General features: G+C 45.4%; 2 protein-coding genes across 5 annotated transcripts in view; both read left to right on the top strand.

Annotated features, from left to right (window-relative positions):
• Nucleotides 1-868: 868 nt before the first annotated feature.
• MRPS15 (mitochondrial ribosomal protein S15) lies at nt 869-6759 on the top strand. Of its 3 annotated transcripts, XM_090269125.1 has the most exons (8): nt 870-1102; nt 1385-1429; nt 2476-2551; nt 3381-3429; nt 3900-3984; nt 4890-4948; nt 6146-6337; nt 6586-6759. In XM_090269125.1, the coding sequence occupies exons 1-8, from the start codon at nt 979-981 to the stop codon at nt 6739-6741; spliced, it is 786 nt and encodes a 261-aa protein (XP_090125251.1). In that variant the 5' UTR covers nt 870-978; the 3' UTR covers nt 6742-6759. The 3 variants fall into 3 exon arrangements, with proteins under 3 accessions (XP_090125252.1, XP_090125251.1, XP_090125253.1); XM_090269126.1 differs by lacking the exon at nt 1385-1429 and having other exon boundaries at nt 869-1102; XM_090269127.1 differs by lacking the exons at nt 870-1102; nt 1385-1429 and adding an exon at nt 1552-1676.
• Nucleotides 6760-8163: 1404 nt separating this feature from the next.
• The window catches only part of OSCP1 (organic solute carrier partner 1), a 30082-nt gene continuing 18389 nt past the window's right edge, over nt 8164-19856 (top strand). Inside the window, exons 1-3 of one of the 2 annotated variants that reach the window (XM_090269123.1) lie at nt 8164-8357; nt 12989-13018; nt 16749-16903. In XM_090269123.1, the coding sequence (XP_090125249.1) occupies nt 8246-8357; nt 12989-13018; nt 16749-16903 (297 nt within the window). In that variant the 5' untranslated portion in view covers nt 8164-8245. The remainder of the gene's footprint in view (nt 8358-12988; nt 13019-16748; nt 16904-19856) is intronic. The other variant, XM_090269124.1, reaches the window with a different exon arrangement.

The raw sequence follows: 19856 nt of genomic DNA, 5'->3' as shown, positions 1-19856 counted from the left end.
AGGCACCAGGTGATTTAGGTTCCTATTCTCCCAGGCAGAAACTGGGAGAAAGGGGTACTATATTCCTTAATGATTGCATTTCAAAGAAATGTCTCAGAAGTCCTTGAGAAAGGCATTCCTGGGTTGTGAAACGGGCAAAAGGCTTACTCCACTTTTAGAAAGATTTACATACATTTCGAAAGGGCAAAAAGCATTCACAATTACAAGTACTCTTTTTCCCTTTTATGCACCAAAAATTAAAATTTATTTTTCCTACTCTTAATTTGTATTCTTACACTCTACATTTCACAAATATCACAGCTAATACTTATTGAATGCTCACTCTATACCGGGTGCTTCGAACACAAGTGCCTTAATTTATCCTCTGACAACCTAAGAAATACATACTGTTATTACCATCCTCATTTGATGGATGCGTGCACTGTGATCCGGAAAGGCTGAGTGACTTGCCCACAGAACCGCATAGTGAGTAAAGGGCGGGGCTCAGATTTCAACCCGGAGCTGTCTAATTCTAAAGTTAGCAACCTTAACCATCAGGCTACTTGGCTGCCGGAGAGGAAGTTGAAAGCTGTCGTTCTTACTGGGCCTCATCCTGGGCTTGGGGATGGAAGGGGCACTGAAAAACTAGGTTCGGAGAAGGGTACGACAGACCCTACGGAAGCCCTCAAAATACTCGGGGCCAAGGTCAGGAGCGTAGAGTGGGACTGAGGGCGGGATGCATGCCCAAGAAAAGGTGACATCTTACGATGCAGACAGCACCTCACACCACTAACGCCGCAGGCAACCACCACGTCCCCGACCTCCAGCCCTCTCGGCTCTCCCCACTTCCGCTTCCAATCCACTCTCTCGGTCCTCCTCTGCTGCGATCTCGCAGCTGCCCTCGATTGGTCGTGTCTGAGCCAGCATGGCGGCGCCCGTGTAACCCGGCCCGCGCTGCGAACACGACGGTGGCGCAGCCCGCGGCGGTCAGAAGTCACCATGCTGCGGGCGGCGAGGAGGCTGCTGAGTTCCATTCGGACCCAAGCCCCGGTCCTTGGGCTGCCGGGTGGAGGGTGCCCCCGGCTTCCCTCCGACCGCTGTGGCCTTCCCTCGCCTCCTGGCGGTGAGGAGCTGCGAGACGGGACGGCAGGAGTAGGGAAAGTGTTCGGCGGAGACGGAGGGCACGGGAGGACGAGGATAGGGAGGAGTGCCGCGGCGGGATAAGAGAGAAGGGGTGGCGGGTGGGAAAGGAGTGAGACGAGGTGGGAGAGACTTGGGCAGCGCGGTGCAGAAGAAATGGAGCGGCGGTGAGGTGCACAGGTGCAAAGACCGTGAAAGGAGGGCCTTAGAGAGGAATCGAGGCTGGACTGTTTCAGGAGATGGCCTCAGCCTCTTTTCTGCGTAGGTCTCATCCTCCGAGCCGCCCGCGGATATGCCATCCGGAAACCCGGTAGGAGCTCCTGGGCGGGACTCGGGCGGGACTTTGGGGTGGCCGAGAGTACCGAGGCGGCTAGTTTAGCCACTAGATGGGGTGAGCCAGAGGTTCTAAGCCGAAGAGCCCGTACGTCCACCTTGTCACTGATCTCTGCCCTGAAGTCTCCCTGCGGGGCAGGGAAGGTGGAGCGCGGGAGCAGGAGAACCTTCCGACTGGGTATGAGAGGAAATGAGCCAGCCAGAGAGTCTGCCCGGCCTACATGGTATATGGGACTTTGTGCCTGCTCTTCTTTGGTCGAGGGTATGGTTTCCCCTTTCAAGGTAGTCTGCATGTTGGTAAAGATCTCTTGTACTACGTAAATGATGCTGGCCAAATTCTGCTCTCTGAGTCTCATTCTAAAATGAGTGTAAGAGTATCTGTTTGAAAGGATCGTAGTTAGTATTCAATGATAGCACATGAAAAGCATCCTTAGTACTGGTTGCACTAAACTGTAGTATATATTAGTATTTATTGCTATTGTTTGCATAGCAGCAGAGTAAGGTCCGCCTGGTGAGGACAAGTTGTTCTCCCCTCTATCTCTCCCTCACCTCTAAGGGAAGATTGGGATGCACATTCCGGGGCTGAGAGTTTCCTGTGGTCTGTATTTTAAGCTTTCATTTCAAGTGTCCTAAAGCTAGGAGTTCCTCCTCAACCCCCTTATTTCATTCATGCAGTCTGCTGAGTGCCTGTTCTGTGCTGGGTTATGGATCAGGCTGGGGAGGAGGATTCAAAGGAAGTCAAATTCAGTCCACCCTCAGGAGGACCCATCCTATTGGGGATCTGATAACGGTAGAGCCAGACAGGTGTGAGAGGTGAAGGCACAGTAAGGGGTCTTAGGAAAGGCCACCTACTCCCCATGCGAAATATCGAGACGGGCGCCCTGGGAGTTTGCAGAGGAAAAACTGAGCCCTTGCTTGAGATCCTGTTTGTCTCTGATAGAGTTGGTAAGAAGAGTCAGTCAAGTCTGGAAGGATGGACAGTGAGAGTTGACTCTGGGTGTTTTCCATCCCTCTATTTGACAGTCCGGCCCAGCCAAGAAGAGGACCTACCCCCTTCTATGCTGCTCAAAGATTACCAGAACATCCCTGGAATTGAGAAGTAAGCAGGAAGAAAAATCTCTTTGATGGGGCAGGGGGCCCTGGGAGGATTGGCAAGAATGGGATAAGACAGTGGCTTCAAGGCCTGGCCTGCTATATCTGAAGTTTGATTTAGAATGGGGCAGAGAACTGTGGAAGCCCTCTGGGAAGCAGGGACAGCTGGAGCTTATGGGGCTCAACTGCTTACTCTTTTTGTGCTCTTGAGTGAAGACCCTATACCAGTAGACACCAAGGAGACAACATGCCTCACAGGTCTTTGTAGAGATTTCTCATGGCTTGATCCTCTCAAAAGCTATGTGACGGAAGAAATAGTATCCCCATTTTATAGCTTATCAAGTTGCCCAATGTCATATAGCTCCTAAGGGAGAGAGCTGGGGTTCGAATCCTGGGCCAAACATCACCAAAGCCAGGATCCTTCTGCTCAGCCCCTATCCTGGGCAGTGGTAGCTGGGAAGCCCCCCTTGTCCCTCCCACTGTGCAATGTGACTTGAGAAAGAAATAATGATTATAGAATTGAAGGGTCTCGAGACAGATGAACCATATTCTAGCTAAAATGGAAATCCTTTGCCCTCCCTGGGATGAGCCTGGAACATGCAAGCAGACAGACTCAATATTCTGTAGTTATCACATTGTTTCATGTTCTCAGCCCAGCAAATCAGATTCATGCTGACTTAATCCTTGGGAAATGGCTACTAACATTCAGAGAGACTCATTTGTTGTAAAAGAAATTTTTAATCATCCTTGCTTTTCAAACTAAAATGAAAGTAGCATTGCTTCCCCTTTCCCCTCTACCCCTACATCTTTCTCTCATTTCTATGATTTTTTCACAGGGTTGATGATACTGTGAAAAGACTCTTATCTTTGGAGATGGCAAACCAGGTAAGTGTACTGTGCCAAACCTTGGCCTCCCTCAGTCCTGTCCTGTGGTAACACCTCCCATCGCATACTTCTCGACAGCACTTACACCAATGTCTTTCTGTGTCTACTTGTTAATACCTCAAGACTGAGCCACTCAAGAGCAGGGATAGCGTTGTTCTCCCGTTATGCCCCTAGCACCTGACAAATAGTAGGTGCTCACTCAGTAAAGATCTGATGCCTGAATGAATGAGCAAGCTTTAGGGATATTCATCCAATAAGCCATTTCTCCTGTCAATAGCATTTGCTTTGGGCTCACCTAGATGTGACTAGCCATGTGGCTGGCCAGAGGCCAGGCCCTGGTAGCAGAGTGAAGTCAGGCCCTGAGTCTTATGGCCTAGTGGCTCGGACTGCAGCCATGGCGTTGGAAGTGTTTGGGCTAGTTCTTATGGGGTGGCAGACTTCACAGATTCGCTATCTCTTGTCTTCAACAGAAGGAGAAGCTAAAAATCAAGCAAGAGCAATTGATGAACAAGGTTCTGGCAAACCCTGAGGACACCCGCTCCTTGGAGGCTCAAAGTTGGTCAGGGGGCCCTTGGGGAGTGGGGGTACAGGGGAGTCTGCTAACTGGTACTGGATCCAGGGCTCTCATCTACAAGTACACTAGGAATTAGATGTGGCTTATTATAAGGAAAGACAGGGAGGAGCAAGGGAAATGAAAACTGTGTATCCTGAACTGTGTGATGTTAAGAGTCAGCACCCAGGTCCTGCCTTATACTTCTGTGAGCTCAGCAAGGTTCCTCAGGAACCCAAGTTCGTCTCTCTGTCTCTCTGCACCTGCAGCTAAGGGGGTATGAAGGGGCCATGTGGTCAGAGCCAAGGTCCCCACTGCCCTGGGTGCTCCCAGAACTCAGTGTGTGTATAGGAAGGGCCTTCCATAGTTACAACCTCTTCTTGGGACCACCTTCTGCTTTTGCCTTTGCCCCTATTTTCGCAATATTCAAACAAGAGAATACCTGAAGGAGGGATATTCTGGGGCTTTAGATGGGTGGGATTTAATAATTCTGAAAACTCATTCATAAAATCACAGAGTAAGGGTGGCAGCTGAAAGTGGAAAGGCAAGGAGCAGACCCTTGGCAGTCTGGGAATTTGATCTTATTGCATTGGCTAGGACCTCTAATGCAATATTGAATCATTAATAGGAGTACTCTAAAGTTATATAGTATTGTTAAGAATGCTATTTGCTATGGTTTGGGAATGATACCTTTATAATATTAAGGAGCTTCCCTTCCTTACGCTTTGCTTTCTAAAGGAAAGATAATCCAGTGTCTTTTGAGATCTTGAAATTCAGAGTGCTTTGGGAATTAGAAAGCTGTACAACAGCCATGGTGATTGTTATTCCTTGAGGTCTTAATACATAACCCAGACCCAGGCCCTTCCTTCCTCTGTGTCCGGCTCTCATCCTCTGTGGTTTGTGGTTTCAGTTGTTGCCTTGACTGTCAAGATCCGCAATTATGAAGAACACATGCAGAAACATCGAAAGGTAAGCCTTGAGCATCGCTCACAGTTACACAGCAGTGGCTGGGGCAGAGGAGTCTGAGAGGTGAAGGGCTCTGGGTCCAGAGAGGCAGCTTGAGATACCAGGAAGCCACACCACCAGTGTCCACCTCTCAGCTTCAGGGGGAAAAACGTTTCCCTCCTGCCTCCAGTAGAGAAATGGAAGCCTTCCAGGGCTGTGCTGAGTGTTACCAATGGTCAAGAACACACACTTTAGAGCATAGTCACAGTGTCTGGCTACATAGTAGATGCTCAGTAAATATTTGTTGAATGCATGAACAGGGTCAGGTTACTTTGGGTTCAAATCCCAGCTCTGCCACTTCCACTTAACTAGTTATGTGATTCTGGGAAAGTTACTTTACATGTCTGAGCCTCAGTTCTGTCTGTAAAATAGGGATCATAATAGTGCCTACTGACAGGATTGCCAAGGACTATAGGAAATAATAAAAGCAACCAACATGATGCAAAGCAAGTAGTTAGGCCTCTTCCTAAATACATGCACTAGACCATTTAACCTTTATACCACCTTTCTATCCCATTTTACAGAGAAATCATCTAGGCATGCAGTGGTTAAGTTATTCCTCAAGGCACAGCACTAGGAAATGATGTGCTAGGACAGGAAGCTAGGTAGTGTCACTACAGGGCCCATGTTCTTAGTAATTACGCCCTGTCTCAGCACAGTGTTGGGCACAGAGCCGCTGTACTAAAGCAGTTGCTGGTATTTTTAATAAACCACAGGTGTGAATACAGACCAGTCCAGCTCCAGGCTGGCATGTCAGTGTTCCCTGGAGCTGGTTGAGCCACACTGCAGAATTTTCTCATGGAGCAGCACCTGGTTGTGGGTAGGGGGTTCTCCAGGAAGAGCTAATGTTCTTCCCTCTTCTCCAGTCCAGCTGACGGTTTGCTGAGCTGTGAGAGGCTGAGAGGATAGTGTAGAGAAAGAGCATGAGATTTGTAGTGAAAGCAGTAGACCCATATTCAAGACTGGATAACATCGTTGAGCCTTTATTTTCCCATCTGTAAAATGGGAATGACAATAACAATCCCTACCTCAGAGTTGTACTAATATTTGCATGAGATGTTGGAAGGTTTGATGTGATGATAAAATGACTATCCTTTGTTACTCTGAAGTGGCACACCACTTATGTATACAATACTGAGAGGAATACCAACTGTCTTACAGGACAAAGCCCTCAAGCGCTATCTGCTTATGAGCATTGACCAGAGGAAAAAGAAGCTCAAAAACCTCCGTAACACCAACTATAAAGTCTTTGAGAAGCTGTGCAAGGAGCTAGGGATTGAGTACACCTTTCCCCCTCTGTACTACCGAAAAGCCCACCGCCGCTGGGTGACCAAGAAGGCTCTATGCATTCGGGTATGAGTCCACACTGCTGCTTTGGCTGGCCCCAATCTAGGACTGGTAGAGAGAGCAGAAGGGAGGGGGTTTCTGTTTCTGATCAAGGCACAGAACTGGCCCCAAGGCCTTGCAGTGGCTCACAAGCCACCAACCCCATGGAGAAAGGCTGGGGTAGCCAGCTGGGGGTGTCAGTTTCCAGCCCATCTGCTCCCAGTCAGAGGTTTTACATAGGGTTACAAAGTTTTCCTGCTCCCTTTCCTCTCCAGGTTTTCCAGGAGACTCAAAAGCTGAAGAAGCAAAAAATGGCCTTAAAAGCTGCTGCTGCTGCTGCTGCTGCTGCTACAGCAGCAGCCCAGAAACAAGGCCAGATAGACCCAGAAAACTCTTCCAAAGCCAGAGGAGACACAATCAAGGAAAACTAATAAATTGTGTTAAAGTTGTATCTTTCTGCCTTGAATAATAGGAGAGAAGGCAGGCTCCCTGTGGCCTGAGGAGTCCATTTGTTCTTTCATTCAGCTCTAGGATCCAAGGATTGCCTGAGGCAGACTCTCTGCCCTCACACTCAGAGGACACACTCATAGCACAACACACACACACACACTCACTCACTCACTCACTCACTCACTCCTGGTCATCCCGGTGTTTCAGTGGTGAGACTGAGCACAGCAGGACAGAGGAAGCATGGCTGCTGGCTGCTGCGTGAGGCCAGGGGAGTACAGGCAGCATGTCCGGAAAGGCAGTTGGAGACAGTCAGGTGCCCTGAATGCCATGCCAAGGCAATCTGCCAGACAAGAGGAAGCCCCCAAAGGAATATGTCATGTGGAAAGTGGTGTCTTCTGAAATTTAGCCTAGCAACCAGTGCGAGTGGAGGAGAGAAATGAGTAGTAATAGGGAAGAGCATAGCAATGCAGACAAATGAAGAGAAGAAGTATGAGAAAGATTTTGGCAGAAAAAGAGTTTGATGCCTGATAATGGGCCCCAGTGCCATACAGCTGGAAACCAAGGCTCAGGTTTTATGTCTGAGTGGCTGGAAGAAAAGATGATTAGTAGATTTTACACATTGAAATTGACAGAAATCGTTGCTCATCAATGTAAAGATGTGCAGCAAGTGGCGGGAAGGTGATCCTGGAACTCAGGGCGGTGGTGAAGTGTGGGTTCCCTGCCCTCAAAGCAGAGAAATGGACCAGAGGCCTGCTTAATAGCTGGAAGGAGGGAGCTTGTCTCCAGCATACCTCCTCCAGGAGCAGAACAGGCAAGAACGGCCTGGTTTGCTTCAGGGAATAGGAAACCAGGTGGGGCTTCACTCCAAGCAGCTTTTAGGGAAGGAATGTAAATCAACGACCTCTGATCCCCTGACTAAAAGGGCTGTCAGTTACCATTTTAGTAGTGCTTTTCATGGCACTTGGCACGATCTCATGGATTCCTCATGGACCCTGTGAGATAGGTGTGACATCCAATTTACCTAAGAGGATGCTCAGCCTCCAAACAGTGGCACAAAGTCACTCTACTGGGTAAACACAGCCAGACAAACCCAGGTCCATATGCTCCGAGGCTGCTCTTGTTTTGCTGGGGTGGTCCTCGTTCTCGGGCACCTGCGCACGGTGCAGGGGTGGGTGTGGGGTGGTCATGCGAATGATGCTGGGCCGCGCAGCCCCCGCCGCTCCCTCCGCGCCAGCCCCCGCAACCCCCCAACCTCGCCCAGCCCTCGCCTCTGGCTCGGAACCATCCACCTCGTAGGTGTTGGGCACCCAGCCCAATAAGCGTCCTCCCCCGGGCGCCTCCCAACAAAGGGCGTGCTGATTGGCTCCTTTTGCTATCCGCCGCGTTGCCTCAGCAACCAGGCTACCAAGACGCGGTGACTGGGCCTCCAAGTCTCTGGCTCCCCGGCCTCGGGTCGCCTCAGCAGCTCTGCTCACTTTCGGCATCATGTCGATGCGGACGCTACCGTTGCTCTTCTTGAACTTGGGCGGGGAGATGCTTTATATCCTGGACCAGCGGCTGCGGGCACAGAACATCCCGGGAGACAAGGCCCGCAAAGGTGAGAGACACCTGGCCTGCGCAGCCAGCCCCACGCCCCACAGCCCAGCTCTTACAGACCGACCGAACCCCCTGCGCACTGCGCTCTTAAGAGCCAGAGATCCTTCTCACAACGTCCACAGCCCCAGCCAGTCAGAGCCCCTCAGGAGTCAGATTTCCCAGAAGATCTTTTCACAGCAGGGGGTTTTAATACCCTCATTGAATATTATTCCGGCACCTCACGTCCCCTCCCCCAATTTCCTCATCCCCTCAAATTGGCGAGGTGACTTCCCAATCTCTCTTGACAACCGGTCCCTCGCAAATGGAGGGAGCTCAGCTACCCACCACCTGGCGACATACTCTTTGCTAGTCCAAGCATCCTCCCCCGCCCCGCCCCCCCATGGAACAGGTTCTGATTCTCCATTCCTCTGTGCAGTATCTTCCTTCATAAACTGGAAGTCAGTCCTACTCATTTCAGAAGCTCTTTCTAGAAAGGTGAGGTCCTGAGATAACATAGATAAATAAGAAAATTATAATCCTTTCCCTTCGCAACTGTTGGAAGATAATACAATTGTGGAAATAATTATAGGAGAGTTTCTAAAATGTAAAATCTGTCCTCCTATAATCCCCAGAGATATGACTACCCAGAACTCTCTGTCACCTTTTTCTCTCCCTCTTTTATTCCTTCTCAGTCAACGACACTGCTTTCATCAACTTTCCTGGGGTTAAATATTATATTTCAAGGTAGAGGAAGAAAGGTGATAGGAAGGTAACTGACATGACCAGTCTCTGTGTGCTCAACTGATGTTAAGCATACATATTCAGATATTCACTGTTGTGTCTGTGTAACTGAGTCCAAGTCCATTCATAAAAAGATAAAAAGAACTCCCTATAGCATACACTCTCCATTCATTCTGTACACTGCTGCCAGTGAGCTTTCTAAAATGCAAATCTGTCCATACTGCCTGCTACTTAAAACCCTTTGTCAGCTTTCCACTCCTGTCTGAACGGAGGCCAAGTCTTTGGCAGGACATTTCAAGCCCCTTCCTGATCCAATCTGTTTCCACCTCTGCAGTCCCGCCTTCCACCACTACCTGCCTCCTACTTTGTATCTTAGTACCGAACCGTTTGTAGGTCTCCATTTAAAGCATGTTCATTCCTGTTTCCATGCCCATTCTACCCCAGACCTCCCATTTCCGTGCTAGTAACTCCCCTTCCGTCCTGCATAATTCGGCTTAAGATTCATTTCCTTCAGTAAGCCTCCCCTCGTGGGGAAAGGGCCTGCACATACTCCCATAGCACCCGTGCATGCCTCTCTACCTCACCACTAACCACATTATTCTACCATGGTCTGTGTATGTCTCTCCCACATGGTTGTCTTATTCATCTTTGTAGTCCAGCACCTAGTATAATACCTAGACCAGAACAAATTGGTGCTCAGTAAATGTTGAACTGAAGATCTAAATTCGCTGTTTTATATGACATTGCCATTTCTTCCTCAGGAGGGATCTGTTTTCCTTAATAGTCATGTTGTGTGACTTCATTTGGGCTAATGGCATTAGTGAGCTGACAGGTAGTTCTCGGATGGTTAGTCTGCATCTTGGGAGGCAGTGTAAATTAGCCATTAAGAGCATGCTCTCTGGAGTCACACAGATATGGATCCCAACTTCAGCTTTGCCATTTAATAGAGTATAAGTTCTATAAGCCTGTTTCTTTTTCCATAAAGTGGGAATAATACATACCATACAGCCAAGTTGTAAGGATTGAGTGAGATAATGTGTGTATTCAACATACTTAGCACAATATAAGTAGCAGATGTTGTCTTTCAAGAGGAGGTCTGGGCAAGACCCTATGAATCCTAAGGGACTGGCTTCCTTTGTCTGCAGGAGCTGTAATCCTTCAGGGTTTGCTAGATGCAACTGTCTTTGGTAATTCACATTCACACTCATTCCTTCCACAGTTGAGATGAGTGTCAGATGGCATATGAGATGCTGGGTGGAGCATCATTCAGTCCTTCTGCACATTCACTGGAAGTGGGGCTTTGATCAGTCTGATCCAGTAACTGATTCTAAAACTGGAGGACATGTCTTCTTAATGACAACAAACATATATTAAGCACTTACCATGAACTAAGTACTTCCCTGAATATCCCCGTTTTACAGATGTGGAAACTAAGGGTTATGTATTTGAACCGAGGTCATCAGGCTCTAGAGCTCATGCTCTTAAGCAATATGTCCTTAACCACTGCACTGCCATACCTGGGGGTTACTGCACCAGAATCTTTGTGAGGGTTGGAAGGTTGGGAGGAGAGGGAGAGGTTTGAAAAAAAAAATATCCAATATACCCAATGACTTTTTTAAGAGAAATGACAGAAAGCACCGTAGTTGGCTGATGGGGACTTGTAGAAGACAGAATAAAAGTGCAGGGTTAAGAGTGTGGGATTCAGAGTTGTGAAATACGAATCTATGCCACCATTTGGAACTGGTATAGCTGCAGGAAGCAGGAGCCATTGTGGCAAATGCCTGTGCACAGAGACCTATAAAACACCAGACAGAGTGAACTGGTCTTTGTTGAAGGTTTGAATGAAAACCGTATTCCTTCCAGATGTCTTCATTATCTTACACAACTGATTGGTCTCCTGGAGGCCATCCTTTCCCCACAAGGCCAGTACAGATAGTGCAATTTTCCCCGACAGTGCAGCCTCTGGTCTGGCATTCAACAGAAAGGAAGTGCTCTCTCTATGGAGCAACTTTGGAGTGTTGCATATTGAATGTTGTCTCGAGTTTTAAGCAATAGTGAGAATAATAAAACCTGCCTTTGCCTCACTCCTGTCCTCTTAAAAATACTATTACATTTTGCATTCCTCATTTTACAGGTGGGGAAACTGAGGCATAGATCTATTCAGTGATTTTTTCCAATACATGAAGATCATAGTGTAGTACTGAGCAACCAAATGGTGGTAAGGTTCTGTTTTTATTTTTCTAATTCCAATAGAACAGGCAGCTCTGGGTAGCCTCCCACTCAAAAAAAACTACAGTGGAATTGTCACAAACAAGTCATCTGGAGAAATCATAGAAAAACGGTGTATCATTTACCTTCCCCTGGGTCCTCCAGTGGAAATGGCCCAGGAGCACATGGCCCTGTAGAGACCTCCACTTCACTGCCTGCGGAAATGCCTCCTGCCCCTGGGCATGCATTTGCTAGCCCCATTTTCTCAGCAGCAGGTAGTCATTGTCCCTTAGAGTAAGTTGGACCCTTGCAGTACCACTGTTCCCAAACATGCCTTCCACAGGGTGGCAACTGCACCTCTCTGAAATCCACAAACCTATTTGGCAAGACCACCTCTAACTAAATGCCGCAACAAGATAGAAGGTGTGGAAATTATGCTGCAGAAACCAGCATCTGCTTTAAGAAGGCTAGACTCTTGGTGCTGCTTCCTCACTGTTTTCTCTCCAAATGCCTGTAACTCTCATGGGAGAAAGACAGTGAATTTTCCCAGAGGAGTCTGACCTTGCAATGGGAACCCTTTGCGCCAGTTAGGGCTCAGCACAGGCTGCGCTTCCAGACTGGTCTCTTAGGAGCTATTGGTATTGTGCATTGAAGTCACGTATGTGTTTTGATTATAATTGCAGAAATCACCTTTGAAACAATCAAGTGGCAAATTTTCAATGACAACATTTTTTTTCAATGTGGACATGTGTAGAGCTCTGTTTATCTGGGAGTAGTTCTTCTAGATTGAAATCTTCCCAAAAAATAAGGAAAGGAAAAAAAATGTCATCTTTCCTCCTTTATGGGTGGAAATGTCCTTCAGCAGAGAAAGCGGAGCTAGAAGAGAAGCCAGCTACATACTTGATGTTCCGCCTTTCATCCCCACTGCAACCCTGTTAGGTTCAGTTATGATCCCCATTTTACAGATGAAGAGACTAGCTTAAGCAAGTTGCTTAAAGTTACATAGCCAGGTCTCAACCCACTAAGGGTTTTAATTTTTACAGATTTCTCTAGCCAAGTACAATGCCCTTATTTCGTTTCCTCCCAAATGCTTTTGTCCTCATGAGTTTTCTCTACAGTGGCCCCATCACTGCTCCCCTCTTTGTGCCTGGAAGTCACGCCTCTATTATAAAAAGTAAATCAGAAATAAATAGGCATTTTTTCTTTTTAATTCACATTTCAAGTGTTCTAATTTGAGCAGTTCCATCTGTACTCTAGAAAGAGAAATCTGGCATGAATAAAATCAGGTTATACAAAAAGAAACTCCCTTGTCTACCTGTTCTTGAAATTATTGTTCCTTGTGGAAATTAGTGTTCTTTAAAAGCCTTATTTTGAATACTATATATTCTTGTAGCATTAGAGTGGATAACGTTTTGATCCTTTCAAGACAAACCCCAGGGTAGCTAGTTGTTCTGAGTTTTCTTTCCTCCGAGGCCACTCATTCTATAAGATAGAGCCTCTCTAGGCCTTTTTAAGAGCTTGTCTATCCATCATCCTTTTAAAAGTTTCACATGGAAAGCAGAGTATTCACATTAGACATTAATGCAAACATGAAAAATAAGGTTTCATAGGCCAGACCATTGGAATTGATATTTTTTAAAGCCTCCTTGAAAATGATGTTTTTGCTTCATGAACTGGTGTTTTCTTTTTATATGCTTCATGTAGATGAATGGACAGAGGTGGACAGAAAACGAGGTATGCTATCTCTGGGCTGCATGTATTCAATCTGCATCCACAGGTTCACTTAGTCCTTTATCCAGGGGGCTTAAAGTGGGACCACTCTAAATATTTTAAAGTTAAAAAAAAAAAAAGGCATGAGTTTCTCTTTAGCCAAGACATTGGTTATGTATTTGGATCTTTCATGTAAATACAGCACGTAAGATAAAAACCAAGCAAACTTAGGCACAAGGACCATATTGCCCCTGAGGTACTTGTTTTCTCTCTTCATCAGTTCTAAGCTTTGTGGGGACAACTGGGACAGAAGCTACACTTCTGGGTAGGTTGTCCTGTTTTGCAGTCCCTAAAGTCAATTCTGTGATAGTACCTTGTAGCCAAAGAATCGTGGTTCAACGTGAGTGACCTTCCTTGAGCCATTTTCCTTAGCGCACAGAGATATCTGTTGAGCAACCGAGAAAAATGGAAGCATGTGACTGCATGGCTGCCAGGATTGTGGGCAGAAGGCATGATATCATGCATGTGTATAGTATGGCCCTATCGTGCCAGATCTTTAGTTTCCCCCTCACCTACAGCTAGCAGAAAACCAAAAAAAGCTGCCAGTTCCTCAGAGTAAAACCTTAGCCTTTCTCCTCTTTAAATGTCACGAGTACCTTCCATCGTTGGACATTTGGGTGCAGTTTATGCATGTCAATCAGCCATTGTCCTCGGTATCCTGAGGAGATAGCATCTATAATATTTAAGAGCACAAGCAGTAGAATCAAACAGCCCCATTCTAATTTCAACTCTGCCCCTAGCTGTGTGACCTTGGACTTGAACCTCACCAAGACTCAGTTTTCCTCCTTGATAGAATAAGGATAATAATTCAGAATCATCTCGTGGGGGGTGGGTTAAATGCATGGACGGTTCTAAGCCCGGTGCCTGGAACACAGCAAGGATTTAAAACATGGTAACCATCCAGAAGTAGTAGCTTCTCTCTTTTACCCTTAGTTCCAAAGTGCATGTTCCCATAAACAAGTTTACAACAATGGTTTAGTAAATACTCACTTGCTTCCATCAAGAGCATTATTTCATCAGGTCAGGCTCAAAGAAAAGCCCAACTGAGGTCCTTGATACACTTTTATTATATTTCACAACCACCTTTGGCCACTTCTCTTTAGCAATCTTTGGCCCACCTCTTGACATGTGGCAGAATTTCAGGTGAGAAGTGTGCATTTTGAAAGCTTTTTGTATACATAGTTGAATCACTAGAGTTTATTTTCACTTAAGCATTCAAAAATACTGCGCAGAAACTACCTTCATAATCTGAACCCAGAATGCACCTGTGAAAAATCACTTCTCTCTTCATGATGAAACCTGGCTTTTAGTACATTCCTGCCTCAGGCAATTATACAAAGCTCATGTGAGTGCTAAAAACTGAGACAGACCGACAGGTGTGGTTCAATCTACTTCTCAGGTTTAACTTAAATATGACCCGACTGCTTTTCCAGGGTAAGGACATTTCCTTCCGCTTTGTGCCCCGCTGTTTATCTCAGTGTCTGGTACATAGTAGGCCCGCCTCATCCAAGTGCAAGGGGAAACATGTTGTGTGATGTAGGCATGTTAATTTGTGCCCTGTATTCCTTCCAAAGAGTTATGTGAGAGGTGGGACCCTGGGTACCGGGGCCCAACCTTAGAACTGCCACTTTCTCCGTGGGGGCATTTGTGGTCACTGCTCTGCCCACGGGGATAGGGCCTGCTCTACTCTCTTTCCAGCCAGTGAACTTTCTGGACATTCTTGGGCAAAGAGCCACGGTGATACATAGCTTGTTCACTTCCCAGAGAGAAAGGCTTCATCGTACTTTTTACTTTGCCAGAGTGGCTAACAATGTCCTTGCGACCTTCTTTCTTTTTGAGCTGATTTATTGGGGTCTGAGCTATTTTCCCTCATTCTGCCAAGTGCTGAAAGACCCGAGAGAAAGGACTGAGCACCTAGGTGAATGGCAGCTGTTTGTAAGCATTCACATATCAGAACTGATGTGATTCTTTAACCTGAATTCCTCCTCCCTGGCACTCCTCCCTGGCCTACAGAAATTATGGAAAATTCAAATTCTCTTTTGAGGCCTTACACATGGCTTTTCAGTTGTACCTATTTCCTTGCAAATTCTGCATTTCATATTGGCTGCTGTAAGAAAAACGTTAGAGAACCCAGTTTACTGCAGGTCCTTGATTGTTTAGATCGAAGGCAAAAGGCCATGCAGGCAAGCCCAGAGGAGTCATGTCTCCAAGCTGTCTTCACTGGGGACATGTCAGTGTACATCAGGGGCAAGCTGTGATGGCCTGAAATGGTCAGATGTGAGGGATACCCTGTGCTGGTAATGGAGTTGGTTCTTCTCACTAATAGGAAGGAGCCTAGAATGAAATCCAAAGGTCAAGTGTGAGTGCAGCACTTCTGTAAGGAGTGTCAATTCTTTTGTGTCAAGGCAGGGGGGGTGTTTTTATTTCTCCCTCTTCCCCTTCTCTCTGTAGCACTTCCTTTTAAGATTTAAATGCATATTGAATTGTACACCTGAAACCTATATAATTTTATTAACCAATATCACCCCAATAAATTAAAAAATAAATATTTAAATCCAACCAGTCCTGAGCTCCCCCTGTCACCTCCCCCCAAAATGCCCTTTGAGCTGCTTTAAAATGCTGGGTACCTTATGGATTGCTTAAAGGTAGAGAGAGTGCCTGAAGTCATGACCTCAGTGTTCCATCTTGCCTTCCCTCTCTAAGGTACGTGGCCACAGCCATATCTGGTGTGTCCTTATGTGGCAAAAGAATAGGCGTTTGTATTTTTCAGTAATAATCATGTTTAATCATCGATTGTGTGTGACTTCAGTAACCAGATTTCTTTCCAATTTTAATTACTATGAATGTATATTCTCAGCATCCATACACTCTCACCTTTAGGCAAGAATAGATATGGTTTAATTAAGAATAATCTGTGTTCAGCCATACTTGTTTCTATTTCTTGTACCAGAGGGTTTTTCTAGCCCGCAACTAATGATATTTGAGTAGCAAAAAATGTAAATGAATGAGTGAATGAAGAACTAGAATTATAGACACTTCGGTTTGCACACACCTTAGGACTTTTATTGTCACTAGATGAAAGTTTTCCATTTGACTATCAATATAAGCCATAGTACTACAGTGGAATATCAATATATCAATATTCTAAATCAAATATAAAAGCTAAGTCATTCTAAAATGGTACTAATCTGAAGTACATTATCTTGTAGAAACATAGAAATGTTTTAATCTCTAACCATTGGGTAGACATGTCTATTTTCATAAAACGCTTTGCAAAAAAAAAGTCAATTACCATTACTGGTCCCATTTTTATAAAATTTAATTTTAAATAAAAATGTTATAGATTTGTTAAACAACAAGAGTGATGCTATTTCTCATGTTAAGGAAGAGATCTAACCTACAATGTTTATAGGAATATTTTTTTTAAAGGAAGAAGAAACATTTCCCCTACCATCAAGTGAGATCATGTATGTAAAAGTGGTTTGTAACCTCTGAAGCACAGCACATTTGTCCATTGTCGCATTTATGTTTTCTCTGAAATGGTCTCATAAAGCACTCTGGACCCCTCACCAAGCACATCAGCATTCCCACTCTGCATAGACCTAGCCCCTCCATCCCATTTCTACACAGAGTGTTTCCTGAGTAAAACTTCCTCCAGTACCTTGCTTAGCTGTATTCTCTCTTGCCTCTACAGTTCTTCATGACATCGTCTTAACCATGTTCAATAAAACCTTTATAGAGGAATTGTTCAAACCCCAAGAGCTCTACTCCAAGAAGGCCCTAAGGACTATCTATGACCGCCTGGCTCATGCCTCCATTATGAGACTAAACCAGGCCAGCATGGATAAGGTGAGCAGAAAGTTGCCTCTGTCTCCTGAATACATCTCTTGTATCTTTTGTGAATGATGGTACATAGACTGGAATGAAATGAGGTGACATATGCAAAGCTGCCTTGCAAAGAAAATGGCCTTGTAAATGTTAGTTGTTGAGTTTCATAGTTGGAAAGGACCCTAGTAGTCATCCTCACCAATCCCTCTGTTGCGTATATCATTCCACCTGCCCAAAGACAGTGCTGGTCTTCATGCCCATATTTATGAATGCTTTAACCCAACCTAAAAACTTTAATTCTGCTTCATTCTTGACAAATCTCAGATCTGACAACCAGGCATTTTTTAAAGCAAATTCAAAACTTCTCAGTCTTTCCTTATAACATGTACATATCTATCTCCTGGCAAACAAATTATTAGGGCATTCTGATTTTTAAAATAATAATTCCAAATAAATAAATTACAAATAATAGACAAATCTCCTATTCAGAAAAATTCCAAACAATTTATATAGATACTGTGCTCTCAAGAAAGGAGAGCATGCCCTGACCGGTGTGGCCCAGTTGGTTGGAGCATCATCCTGTACACCTAAAGGTCAGGGCACATAGCTAGGTTATGGGTTTGATCCCCAGTTGGGGAACCTGTGGGAGGCAACCAGTCAATGTTTCTCTCTCTCTCTCTCTCTCTCTCTCTCTCTCTCTCTCTCTCTCTTTCTCTCTCTTTTTCTCTCTCCGCCCCCCCCACCTCCCACTTTTCCTCTCTCTCTCTCAAAGCAATGAAAAATTGTCCTTGGGTGAGGATAATAAATAAATAGATAAATAAATAAAATCATGAGGACTGAGAGTGGGTGCTAGGCAGACAAAATCAATGTTTACTTATTGCTGATACCTGGAAACCTCAAGGAGACAGACCGCCTTTAACTGCACCTTCTTATCCCCTGCCACTTACCTTTGGAAAGTTATTTTATCTCCCCGAGGCTCCATTTTCTCATCTATAAAATGGAAATAACAAGAGCTAATTCATCAGTGCTGGGAGGATTAAGTGAGAAACATATATATAATGACAAAGCTAGGCCTGGCACATAGTAACTGTTCAATAAAATGTTAATTGCCTTTTCTGCTCTGCTTGCTCTCCTCCCACTGCCTTTAAGAAGGTTTAGGTTTCCATAGAGAAGGGACAGAGAATTTAGATTTTAAAAACCTGGACTTAAGTCTTAGCTTTACCAGTTACTACCTGTGAGACTCCATTTACTGAACAACTCTGAACTTTTATTTCTTCATGTTATACATGTTTTTATCCTTTATTCCTAGCATGGTGTCCTATATACAACAGGAACTTTATGTTTGATGATGATGGCAGAGAGTTTCAAACCTGTGCCTGTAGTATTACATACACATGCATGCACACACCCCTGGCGGTTCCTGTTGTATGCCACTTACTAAGTGAAATGTTTAGCTGCATGTTGGAGAAATGGGATTATACAGAAAAGTCTAGCAAATGCCTTAGGATCTGATTTTTCTGAGTTCAGATCTCAACCTGCCACTTACTACCAGCTATATGAAATAAAGCATTTTGTTATTAAACTTGGGATAATAACTGCCTTGTCGAGTTCTTGTGAAGATTAAATGGGAGCAATGAGGCATAAATGTGCTCGGCACATCTCTCAGGTGGGAGCAGGTTATATTTTCAGCCCTGCCTCAGATGAGTCCATAACTTCTCTCCCAAACTGGCCCTTCTGTCCCCCACCCCCTGCCTCCGCCAGCAGCAGCAGCCTTCTCCCAGGCACTAAGTCGAAATGCCATAGTCATTTCGGACAGCCCTCATCTTCACCCGCCAAGTGCAGCCAGGTAGTCACCTCACACTGACAGCTTCCCCTTCTAAGCGTCACGTGCTCTGCTGTTCTCTGCCTTTCCCATTCCCGCCGTCTTCCTTTCAGGGCTGCAGTTTGGATTACTCCAACAAAATGTCTTTCATCCATACAGTCAATAGATATTATTGCAAACCTATTAAGAGCCAGGTCCTAGCCAATCTCCCCAACTCCAGTGTCTCCCTTCTGTCAAGTCTCATTGTTGCCAGCCAAATCTGGCTTCATCACCACTTTGATCACATCAGCTCAGGAAACTTCAGGAGCCCCCAACACCTACCACATCTAGTCTGAGTTAATTTGCCTGTCTTTTTAAAGCCTTTACCATTCTAACTTTGCCATACTTATTCAACCTGATTTCCCACCACCCCCACCACGAACTGTCCTCTCCTCATTCTCCCAGGAGAGGAGCACACTCATGGCTGCCTGGAGGCCACACACATGCTGTTCCCTTCAACTAGAATGCCCTTGACTTCCTGCAGCCAGTTTGAAACCTGTGACTGCCTTCTTCTTGCATAAAGCCTATGTTGACCACTTTGGTCCTCACCAATTTCTCACCGCTAGTCATTCATGAATAGTTCTACCATACATCTTGATATCTTATTAAGTATTTTTATCATTTTTTAAAGATTTTGTTATTTCTTTTTAGAGAGAGGGGAAGGGAGGAAGAAAGAGAGGGAGAGAAACATACACGGGTTGCCTCTCACGCGCCCTCAACTGGGGACCTGGCCCGCAACCCAAGCACGTGCCCCAACCAGGAATCAAACGGGGCCACCTTTCGGCTTGCAGGACAACGCCCAACCCAGGGAGCCACACCAGTCAGGACATGTTTTTATCATTTAAGATTGTTCTTACACAGTTTGTAGAACTTTATACTTACCACTTTCACACATATCTCATTAACTCCTCTCAGCAGCTCTGCAATGATAGGAAGTTTGGAACTAACTTTTTTTGTCCTTAAAAAAAATCCTTTATTCTCTAATGTCTTCTCCACAGCTAGTTTTATAATGTCTTTTTGCAATTTTTAAATTAAGATATAATTCACATGACATAAGTTTCCCCATTTTATAGTGTACAATTCAGTGGTTTTTAGTATACTGATAATGTGTGT

This window comes from Furipterus horrens, unplaced genomic scaffold, assembly GCF_987537825.1.
Source record: "Furipterus horrens unplaced genomic scaffold, mFurHor1.1.pri manual_scaffold_3, whole genome shotgun sequence".
Lineage (NCBI taxonomy): Eukaryota > Metazoa > Chordata > Mammalia > Chiroptera > Furipteridae > Furipterus > Furipterus horrens.
Note: the sequence above shows the minus strand (reverse complement) of the source record. Positions and strands in the feature narration are given on the sequence as shown.